Below are 12,537 nucleotides of genomic sequence, written 5' to 3'. Positions count from 1 at the left end.
CTTAACTTTAAATCTTAAATCTCCTGTTTTAAAAATTTAGCCCAGGGAAACTTGATTGGCCGGGAAAAGTAAATGCAAGCATTCTCATCCCAGATTCAGTTTGAAAGTGAAACATATGGAAAAACAAACTACAAAATACCTTTTCTTAACAAATGACTGTGAGAATACATATGTTTTTGTGCTGATTTGAAAAATCAAACAAGAAGTATTTTGATATCAATGTTTAAGGATATTCCTTATATTATCTATGCATACAGAGAAAGAAAACACAACCCAGGTGTCAAGATTAAATGTGTTTATTTTTGTGTCAGTGAATACAATGGTATATTAGATACCAGCACTCCCAGCTACACACCTATGCATTTGCCTCTAAACCTTCACTTACTGTCAATCCCCATTGCTCTAACGTTCCACCATTGAGCCTTCTATGTCTAGCAAAGTCAGAGTTCAAACTTAGAAAGAAAGGAATAAATGGAAGGACAGTTGAGCTCCACTTTGTATCATCGGGGTCCGCAGAAGGATCCAAGTATCTCCAAGGAATGTTTACTGTCTTCAGCAGAGAGGATAAAATAAGAGGAACACTAGTAATGGCACTACCAGGAAGAAAGAACAGAATGCAGATTAAAGAAACATTTGAGACGGGATGAGTTAGTTTCTCCTCAGTTAAGAATCCACATGATAGCATGGATACATGACGTTGAGGTTAAATTGTTCAATTTGTGGGCCACACACTTCAGCGTATTGGCTAGTACATTTTTGCACCGAAACAGAAGCAGTACAGGTTTTATGGTCTACCATTACACTTCCAGGTTTTTCACTTATGAATATACCTGCCAACCTAATGATTCTTGCATGCATTAGAGTTTGCTTTTGTAGAGTTTAAGTTTATTTTCCCCATCCCTCCCACTCCCGTGAACATCACAGTGTGAACTCTTTGCCCAACTTTAAATAGAATGTTGCAAAGGACAGCTCTGTGCCACCTCAGGACAGAAATCATCACCTGTCCCCCTTCCTTCCCAGGCTACTGATGGATCAGTAGCATTGATCTCATCTCATCTAACATGCAAACAGACACTGTTCTCTTAATTTCCCCATGCCAGAGGCATACAAGTCAGCAGGTATGCTTACAAAAATGGAATCAAAATGAAAAAGAAAGGGGACGGAGTGGGGGAAGGGGGGGAAGAAAGAAAAAGCTTTCTAGTTTGAAGCCTATTGTCTTAAAAGGAATCCATTGCCTTGAATTCACTTAAAGCCTGCACAGGTGAAATGTGTTTCTTTTGAGACCCCCGTCGAACTCGTGTCTGGAATTCTTCAGGCTTCTCTCTCTTCACAAGGGGCTTCTTTTCAGGAGCCTTCATCTTCCAAGACACAACTGGAGAGTTGACAGCTGCTGTTCCATAGACCTTCTGGTATTTGGTTGAGGCTACATAAGATGCTTTCACCGTGAGGACAACCGCATTCATCAGGTTTTTGGCTGCCTGGATGAGTGATGTAGCACTGTCCAGCTAGAACAGGAGAAAAAGAAGAGACCATGGTTCAGTTAAGGCCTCAAAATCACAGAACACAGGTACAATTTTACACATCAAATGGTGTTGTGCTTCTGCTAGTGTCACACATAGGCAAATTATCAGAGGAAAAAGTCAGCACACTGTAAATCAGCCTTCTGCCTTCTTCTACCTTTGCTCCAAGAATAAGAAAAATTTGGTTGTTCTATAGTACATAGCTGTCTAAATTACCAATACCACTGAAGACAAAGACCTATTCTTAGCATGTGAGTATCCGCATGGGCAACATTTATTATTAGACTCAAAGGTAAGTTACTCAAATGTTTGAAAAGTACTTGCCAAACATTGAATACTTTTAAAAAGAAGCCACAAAGGTTTCATTTCAGTTTCATGCTTCTACTTATGGGAAATTCATTATACATTATTTCTACTTCCTTAACTTAAGACTGATAGAAACGAAGTCACCAGTCCAAACATAAGTTTTACTTAATGGAGTATACACTTCAATATTTCTAGTTATAAATATACCTCTTGTGAAAGTATCAATTATTGTGATATGATTTTCTGTGTACAACAATGTCTAGCAAGTCCACATGTCCATGTGTCATTCAATGATTTCCTATGTACTACACTCCAAACACTATTCAAAGAATATCTCAAGCACTTCTATGCTTAATTCTTTAAAACACTATCTAGGTGTAATCATTACAGTCCCTCTATGATGAAAGAAGAGAGCCAGTTTTAAATTATTGCATTCTTACAAATCGATTTATTGGTTCATACTGCCACCTATTGGATAGGGCAACTTTAAAACACTGCAGGGGGGATTGGAAGGATCAAGAGTTAAGGCCATGCAGAACATGATAGATGGATCTCTGGACCTCTGGGAGTTAAAGTCTTGCCTAGTTTACATAGCCAGTTCTAGGTTAGTGACACCTTTATAAATGAGACTGTGTCTAAAACAAAACAAAACACAACACAACAAAACAAAACAAACAACACCAAAGAGGCCAGCCTGAGTTACAAAGAGACTGCTGTTAAAATAAACAATGAAAGAGAATATAATAATAATAGGATTTGAATCTCATCACATGACCAGCAATTTTGGCTTTACCTAATTTCTACTATTGGCTAGGCTGTGTGGCCTATAATGTATCCTGGGCCATTTAATATCTGTTTCAACCAACTAGTAACAGAAACTGAACCATAGATGCTAGAAAAACATCTAGCATTCTCAGAGTCTCTTTCAGCAAGGATTCTACATGTAGCCTATTGAAAGAAAAAAATCACTAGCTAGACTGAAAATCGTACTATAGCTTCAGGCATGTTTGAGCATGGTGGATCATCCATCAGTTGCTTGTAGTAGGAAATACAGAGAGATATCTTAAAGTTTAAGCACTAAACTAAGGACCCTCCCCTGTGTGTAGTGTGTATGCTTTTGTTAAATGCTGATTGTATAATTCCTATATCTAAACTATGGCTACTTGAAGCACAGAGCTATGTACAGTTTAGTGATTAGCAATAGCTTGAAGAACATTAACTGTAAACCCTGTGGTACCATCCTTCGCTGTGACTACTATTTATGCTACTTCATGACATCTCTTGTTATCAGAATTTCCTCCATGTAGTATCTGGTCATTGAAAGTTGGATTAGTGCCTCTTTGATGTCACTACTTGACAGCTTTTTTTTCCCTACTCTTCATAAAAGATTTAAAAGGCTTTACTCAGGTTAAAAATGGTTACGACCTAATGAGCAAAATTATTTCTTCATCTAAACACTTGATCAAATCACTGAGAAAATACATTCTTTGTATATTGGAATGTCTTGTAACACTAACAAATTCATGCTTTGCCATGAAAGATAATCAGTATGATAATTACCATACAATAATACAGAAAAGTAAAAGTTTATGGCTCTGAGCCAGGAGTCCATGGAAATATAATGCATCATTGTATGACTTAATCTAAACAACTAGAACAACCCATTTAGTATTTCACTCTAGTACCTCTACCAGACTATACAATGTACATATATCGAAATAACGGTCCAATCGATGCTGTTTCATTCATGCCACCTAGATTTCTTTTTCTTTTCTTTTCTTTTCCATCTTTATTAACTTGAGTATTTCTTATTTACATTTCGATTGTTATTCCCCTTGCCGGTTTCCGGGCCAACATCCCCCTAACCCCTCCCCTTCCCCTTCTATATGGGTGTTACCCTCCCTACCCTCCCCCCATTACCACCCTCCCCCCAACAATCCTGTTTACTGGGGGTTCAGTCTTGGCCGGACCAAGGGCTTCCCCTTCCACTGGTGATCTTACTAGGCTCTTCATTGCTACCTATGAGGTTGGAGCCCAGGGTCAGTCCATGTAGAGTCTTAGGGTAATGGCTTAGTCCTGGAAGCTCTGGTTGGTAGGCATTGTTGTTCATATGGGGTCTCAAGCCCCTTCAAGCTCTTTCAGTCCTTTCTAAGATTCCTCCAACGGGGGTCCCGTTCTTAGTTCAGTGGTTTGCTGCTGGTATTCGCCTATGTATTTGCTGTATTCTGGCTGTGTCTCTCAGGAGAGATCTACATCCGGTTCCTGTCAGCCTGCACTTCTTTGCTTCATCCATCATATCTAGTTTGGTGGCTGTATATGTATGGGCCACATGTGGGGCAGGCTCTGAATGGCCACCTAGGTTTCTAAAGTGAACTTTCATAAGCAAATTCTAGAGTATTCTAGAGTATGTTACTATTGGAAAGAAGCCAAGCACGAATTAATTTAATGTTTTTCAATCTACAGTCTTTTGATTGCCATGCCAGGATCACCTGGAAAATGTGACTTTACAGTCCCAACACAAAGCTTTATAAAAATAGGTATATAAATCCAAAAATATAAAAAATTTTAAAAATCTTCCATTTTAACAGGTGCCTAAGCGATTCTGATAAATATGCCAAAGTTTGGTAACAACTAGATTAACGAAATCCAAAGAGGACAATCAGCATATTTTAACAACTGTTCCCAGTACTTCACAACGTTTCACTGAATTCTACATTTTCACTTTTTCCCATTATCTCTGAAGTGGGTCAAGAGAGGACAGCAACCTGTTGGACCAATTAGAATACATCCTTCATGATTACTGTGCAAACTGGAAAGATTTTTCTCCCATGCCCCTAAATGGGAACTACGATCATTTCCACATCAGTTTTTCAGGATTCAACAATAAGTGGTACATATTCATAGAGTTAGTGAATTCTATTCTGTGTTCTGTGTAAATTAGAAAGAGAAGTTATATGAAAGTGATAAGGCTGATTTGGGGGGTTAGATATGATTAGTACAATAAGGCATGATATGCCTATTATAATATCAAATATATTAAAGAATGAGTCTTGGGGAATAAAATGGATCTGAATAAAAAGATACAAGTAGTTTGGAGATTTCTGCCATAGATCCCATTTTTAGATAGATGGTATCTAATACTGTAGCAAAGCTAGGAGAGGGCCTGTCTCTTCTTCAAAACCCATTTTGTCTCCCAGCCTGACACAGGAGTCCTGTGAAAAAACCTCATATATTGTTGAGAGTGTGAAGGCTCTGAGATATAAACCTAGTGATTTTTCTCAAACCACCTGCTAAGGGAGATATTAGGAGAGAGACCTAGACAACTATCCCTGAACAAAATTACACAAATACAATAAACTGAATAAAAAAAATGAATACAAAGCAAAAGTTGAATTCCAAAGGTATATTGTGTCTTTTGCTTTAGATCCACTTCTACTACTTGGTTATTTTCACCATAGGTTATTTTTCTTTACATTTTGAATAAACGGGTTATACTTATGCTTTGTTCCAAAGTACCTTCTATCTGGAAAGTTTTAACTAAAATGTTAATCCCCAAAAGATATTAGAAAGAGTAAAGACATGAGGCATGATTTCTTTTAGCAAGGTTTAAGGACACCTATTTAACATAATTGCTTTCTATTTTCTGATATTTTACTCTAGCTGTGGCATTTCCAAATAAGATGAGTAAATTAACATATGTAAGTGAAGTTCTAATAATAATAAGTGACATTAATTGGGCACTTATGTGGAGGTGCATGCCATTGCCTCAGTCATGTTAATTGAATTATGTGATTCAATTTCCAAGATTTCTCAAGTGGTAATGATTGTTGCATAGGTGAGGAAACTTCACTTAGGGATTAAAACCAATTGTAGCTTTTGACAAGGTTTGAAAGCCCGTGAACAGCAGTATTCCCTGGGAGCACTACAGAGTCTCTGCGGTCTTGTTTATCAGCTACTACTGATGAACCAAAAAGTCTCTAATTACTCTGCCTGGCCTGGAAACCTGATACCTCTCAACTCTGTCAGCATCATCACAAAGTTTACCTGCTTTGTAGATTTTTATCTTATTTTTAAAAGTCTGACTATTTTCTGTGTAGACATTTTGAGCCTGAATACTCCTATCCAGTACTTAACTGTTCCCAGCAACTCAACCTGTATCCATATTACAGTCTTGAAGTCACATTCAGGGCAACAGAGGCTGCAAGGCAACCTATGTGCATTTAGTACCCAGCTCTAACTACTGGTTAGAAGTTCAAGTGGATCTCCATTCTAATTACCGTTCTAAACTTGGAGCTCATTTTCTTTAAATTGGACTCAAAAACTAACATCACCATCAACATTCCTCAAATATTCAACGTGGCCATTTCTTACTACTGCAAAGTCTAGTCTTTCATTAAAGACACTTTTGTTCACCTTGGTGATCCTTGTATCTAGTCTAAGAGAAACTGTTCTTTTAAAGTTAATTTTGAAAACATGAGCCTATATTTAACAAATCAGACCGCATGACCACATTAATTTATAGATGGAGAATCATCCCAGGGAGTGGCCATATAGCTTGGCATGTGTGAGTTCTAAGATGCACACATGACCCACTATAATTCCATAACCAGGGATTATATTCAAGAAGCCTGACGAGAACCCACACTGTGCTCATTGCTCACCCCGACCAACACTCTCACTCCACGGTACTGTCAAACTGGATGGGGCTCACACGTTTCCACACTGTGTCAGTTGTCCCTAGTCATAGAAATTAGAATTCTCCTACTTCTGTCACTAATCTTTCAAAATATCAAAGTACTATTTTTAAAAAAAGGCAACAGATGTTTCCTCACATCTTGTTCTATTACAGTCCGTGAAGCAAATCAGGGTGAATTACTCTGTGTCTGAGGCATTTTTCTGTCCTGTTTCCCCAAACACCCTGCCACCGTTCCCATTTTTCTTAACTCCAAACAACTTCCGTCACAAAGTCACATAGGGATAGTCTGCCTGGGCACTGTCCTCATTTGCGTTTTGAATTAATGGAAGACTTTTCTGAATGTAAGCCTTCCCGCCATTGATTGTTGTCCTGTGATCTAATGTTTTATGACTTTAAAGCTGTAAAACGCCATGATATGTGCTTGAAATGACTTACCTACCAGAAAACTCCTAAAACCTCAAGTCACTACTGATAAATTGTTTCTCTAAAGCTGGGTTTGCACTGAACATGCACTATTTCAAGAACATGCCCAACTCACTAACACTCTTGGAAGCAATGCTGAAATCCTTTTTTCCCCTCTGCCTACTCTTTCTCCATTTTCCCACCCGTACATTTTCCTATGCAGGTATTTCTTCTATGCTATGCCAGCCACTTCTCTTAAGTGACAACTTTGGAGACTGGAATAGACTCAGACACAAATAGTAAGATGTAATGGAAAATCCAGAAAAAAATGACACACACTCTAAAGGCTTAATTTTCTATAAGGAGTGACTTAGTAGGCTGCCAAGTGCTCAAGGAACCACAGAGGTAGAAGATTTCCTTGGAATCATATAGGGAGGGTTGGGACAAGGACAAGGGCTTCCTGTGGTGTCCGGATTCCTAAACTTCTCAATGGGGAACAAGTCTCAAATTCCTACTACCCCTGACTTTATATTGATGCTTGTAGGCAAAACTGAGAAGAAAGGAAAGGTTAAGGTGTTACATTGCTGAGTTTAATTACTTGCTAATTGAGAGGGAGGCATTTGTTTTATGTAGCTGGAGTTATCTTAGGGATAAATGTTAGGGTGAAACTTCAGGAGCTATAAATGAAAAACTACACACTTTATAATAATTCTTCCTAATTTCCCACATATATGTATACTCATTTGTGATTTTCTTCTCTTCAAGTTTTTACAAAACAAGATAAAACAATGCAAAATGAACTACTAAAATGCTTTTCTCTCCACACACCCAAAAATTCCAATAAATTTCCTTAAAAATTCCCAGCATAAGACTTTCAAGATAAACATCAGTATCCTTTTACTAATCTAAGACATGACATTATCAAGAAAGAGCTAACTTGAATAGAAAAAGACTGGTTGATTAGAGAATCATGAAGGAATTAGCTCTCCATAACAATGGGGAGCTTGCTAAAGTCTGAGCAATAGAACACAAAACCGTTTATGATTCACCATGTTCTTTAAGAAACAAAAATAAAATGTTATCTAAAAATAAAAAATGTAAAAAGAGGGGAGAACTTATTGGTCTGAAGGGTACAAAAGTTGAATGTTTCTGGATGTCATTTATAAAGGCCAAGAATGTAGCACATGGTTTTGAACCATTTTTGGTCACAGTTAAAAATGATGGTTAGGAGATGAAATATCTATCTATCTGTCTATCTATCTATCTAGATCTAGATCTAGATATAGATATAGATTGCAGCCCATGGAAATGCAAACTGTTCTAAATTAAAAATTAGGGGAATACTGGCCAAATGAAAAAAAAAATGAATAAGCCAAGTCCATTTAGAACATGCTTTGGGAATATAAATACAAAGAAGGATTCTTGAGGATAATGGAAGGTTTAGCTGCCTAAGAAAAAGCATACATTCATGTCAAGGCTGAAACTATTCTATTTTCATTACTTCAACTCCAAGCTAATAACAGTGAATATAATACTAGAAATAGGTTCTCCATATACGGCAGAAGTCCATTTTAGTCACTTGCTAGATTTCTGAGTGGCTAAATAAGATATCTTTAACATCGAGTAGGAAGTAGTTTTAGTGGCACTAGCCTACATATTTTGGGGGAAATAAACTATGATAAAAATTATGAATAATTATAAATAAGGCTGCTGCTTTCAGAAAACTACAGCATTCTTTCAGTTATATTAAAGCTATTACCTACCCCACCCCCACAAAAATGTCACCCATTTCTCACTGGCTTGGGGAGATTTTGCTAGAAGTAAGCTTTGCTGTTAATAAATGGAAAAGCTAGAAACCTAGAGCAACAGGGTCTATTATCTGCCAAGAAGAACATTTCACGTTCAAAAACTAAAATCCATGATATTTGAAGAGATATTTGATCTGCCTAGAAACCAGGATACACCTTGAAATATGTCTCTTCTTTTCTAGAATTTATATCAATACATTTAAAAACTCTCTAGCAAGTCAGGAGTAATAAATAACTTAGACAAAGATGTGGTGGAAAGGTTTAGGTTTGTCCCTTCTTACCCCTAGTGAGCAATCTCAGGATGTTCCTATACTGGCATAAATGGAAATGACATGTCTGTGGTGGTACATTATCATTTTGTTGCTCTTTCCACTCACCTCCTCATATACCAATAGTGAGATAAAGTTAGCGAAGCTGGGTTTCTTTTGTTTAAGAGAGTGGCAAAAAACAGTTAGCAATTTACCACTCGCTCCTGTGGTGTTCAAGGCAGACATTATTTGTCAATCTCAGTACTTTTGTACCATGGAACTGGTTATACAACAAAGGGAGAGGAAACATATTTACTTCCTTTCTCGAAGAGTTCACGTTTTGACAGTATACATAAATAATCTCCTATATTATGTTGATCTGTACATGAACTTAAATATATTTTATTTCACTATCCTCCAAAAGATCATGACAAACACATTTTATTTAAACGATTTCACACTCCACTTTGTGTTCCAATGATTAATATTTAGGAACAGATTGTGCACTTCTTAGTAATGGCACTTTATCATGAGTTGCCAATTAATGAAATAGTTAACGAGAAGACATATGTATTAACAGAAGTGCAAGTATTATAAGGAACTATTGTTAAATAAGATAAAAATCTAGCAACATATATTAAAGCATTGGGTTTGAGGTAACAATACACATTCCTGGTTAATTGTTGTTTAAATATAAGTGCAACATATCTTACAATATGCACCATACTCTACTAACTATCACTTAAGGTACTATCAGATAACATTTGAGCAGTTAGTTTACCCTAGGGGTAATCATCTTCTTTGATAACTTAGTCTTGCCTGACAAATGTTTTCATTTTAAGTAGGGGATCACTCATGATAGAACGAAGCCCAAGACGTCTGTTATTTTCTTCTGTGGGGTTCCATGAGTTCTGCCAGAGAGGCAGCTGGTGCTCTACCAACACTGAGAGCCAGTCCTGAGAAAATCTGTACACAGTGGCTAAAGATTAAATTGGCAAAGATCTTAACAGAAAGGCACTTGAGCCTCAGACAAGCTAAGGAAAACATCTTCAAAGCCTCACTGAGAAATTTACCATTTGGTACCCAGGTAAGTCTCCACTGGATCTATTTGTGTCTTGAATTTTTAATTCATTTAGGTAGGTAGTAGTGCCTCATAGACAGCCAGTTCACTGATTAACTGTCTTCATTTGCATTTTTTCAATTATAGGTAAGTAAACCTTGGGGACTCCCATGAAGGCTTAATTACAGTCAACAAATTTACTAAATATGGCTTAAAGCCATCTTTATTTCTCTACCAGTAAAGGCTGAATAATTTTTGCTCAACCCCAACAAGGGATTCTTGCTATACTTCAGATGCTTTACCTCTTCGAAAATTAGGAATAATTATGTCAGAGGCACTTAGGAATTCTCCCATTTTTTTCTTGACTTTCTTTGTCTTGATAACTCCCTACTTCATCACACCCTTCAGAATCTCATGTCATATTGATTTCTAAATCGTTGGCTTCCATCTGACAGATGACTCGAGGAAGTAAATCCATCATCTGAAGAAATGACCTATGAATTTTTAGACACACATCATAACAGGGAGCTTGATAATCTCATCAAATTAGGTCTCATGAACAACTTTCTACCATTATTTTATACCATTTACCTCTGCTGGTTACACTTACTAAGCAAATTAGATGGGAAAGAGAAAATAACTACAGAAGGTAGTATTTTTAGTCCAAGATTATGAAAAGTCAAAATCGAGAAACTATATCTTTTAGACTATCTTCATCACAAGCAAGGATAATTGACATGCAGTGTCCTTAGTACCCTTATGAGACATGTACTTTCTTCAGAGTTCCCCGCTATACTGGACATGGTCTCTGACTTCCTCTGCTGTATGCTGTCAGCCCTCTATCCATGCAAGTATATTTGGGGAAGTCTTTGCTGGTTTCATATTAGCTGTTTTAATTGCAATTAACAAAACCCTTCTTTTTTTTTTTTTTTTCTGAGCTGGGGACCAAACCCAGGGCCTTGCGCTTGCTAGGCAAGTGCTCTATCGCTGAGCTAAATCCCCAACCCGCAACAAAACCTTTCTTATTTGTGGCTTTACTCCTATCACTTTTAGTGATCCAAAGACAATCTAGGTCTGGAATTACTAAATAGAATGTTCCAATAATAAAACTCGAGTTTGAATTTGTGTACCATTCTTAGGCATGATGAAATCTTGTATCATTTCCTTTCTCAATACATGAAGCGAACCATGACCAGTATCTTCTCCATAGCTGAGAATGATTGACTATACCATATAGGGCTCCTTATGCCTACAGTTTCAGGTGTCTACCTGAGACATCTCTGTTGTCATTAAGTGGGACTGCTACTACAGTATATTATCATTTTCTCGAATATCATAATTATCTTCTTATATAACTTATGAGTAATGATCTTTTCTATAAAATACTAAAAAAAAATCAAGTGAAATGTCAGACACATCTATAGCTATACAAAATAATTCAGTACATTTAACCTAAGATTTCATCTTTTTTTCATTATAGAAATGAAAATTAAGACAAAAAGAAAGTTCCATCGTTCAAGTGCTCAAAAGAGGCCCTCAGTATTATGCATGGTTTAATACCCAGCAATTTTAATTAAATTAGTTTTAAGTTTGAGCAGCTTAACCATAGCTTTTTATAATTGAGCACATTTTTCTGTCCACTTTGAGTAGATACAGAAAAATTGTCTATAAACATGTGCCTTCATACCAGGCATGGATTTTTCCACTAATGAACTGGCAACCCATCCACTTCCATGGTATCACTATATACATCTGGCAAAGGTTTGGATATGGACTTCATCTTGACCTAGGAATATAATTTTGTGGCATTTCAAAAACTCAGTTCATTTCTATATTGTTTACTCTTCAGATTCTTGAGATACCTTTTTGAAGATTTGTTGGCATTTAGAGAATAATTCAGTCTTTTGAAGATGTTTTATTATTGAGGCTTCTCCATCTTCTAAATCTCCTAGCTAGATGCTCTGTGAGTCACTCCAGTCTTACACAAAGCCACTCCTCCCACAAAACTCTCACTCCCAGTCATCAGGAAAGAGAAGCCGATTCCTTCTTCATACCGCGTAGAGGACGTATTCTGAGTCTTTGCCGCACTTTGCTCTCTCTGACTCAGCATTTCACATTCCATCGTCTCTTGCCATCACAACTTTAGTACACTTGTTATTCGACCCCATCTCACCTTCTTCTATCTCATCATTCACCTGAGCCAGCTTCTAAGACATTGTTGCTAGTTTTTTTTTTTCATATGTTCTCTACCTACTCTCCTTGCTTCCAATTCCTTACCCATTTCCCTACTGAAATACAAGTCAGAACCACCCTCTTAGATGAACACAGTCTGTGATTTCTCTCATCATTCCTCTCCAGTGGCATTCCATCTCAGTGTCCATGAAATTCAAAGCAAATACAAATATTGATATCATGGTGGAAGCTAAACTAGAACTAGTTTCTAAGTTTTGGCACACTAACACCACTAATGGCCTCAGTCAGTTGTCTTCTTTCTCTT

General features: G+C 37.1%; 1 protein-coding gene across 4 annotated transcripts in view; it reads right to left on the bottom strand.

Annotated features, from left to right (window-relative positions):
• Positions 1-280: 280 nt before the first annotated feature.
• The window catches only part of Ctnna2 (catenin alpha 2), a 1,084,017-nt gene continuing 1,071,760 nt past the window's right edge, over positions 281-12,537 (bottom strand). For all 4 annotated transcript variants that reach the window (XM_032906324.1, XM_032906321.1, XM_032906322.1 and 1 more), the window contains one exon: positions 281-1,505. In XM_032906324.1, the coding sequence (XP_032762215.1) occupies positions 1,218-1,505 (288 nt within the window). In that variant the 3' untranslated portion in view covers positions 281-1,217. The remainder of the gene's footprint in view (positions 1,506-12,537) is intronic.

Source organism: Rattus rattus, chromosome 6 (genome assembly GCF_011064425.1).
Source record: "Rattus rattus isolate New Zealand chromosome 6, Rrattus_CSIRO_v1, whole genome shotgun sequence".
Taxonomy (NCBI): Eukaryota; Metazoa; Chordata; class Mammalia; order Rodentia; family Muridae; genus Rattus; species Rattus rattus.
This window is presented reverse-complemented; position numbering and strand designations above follow the sequence as displayed.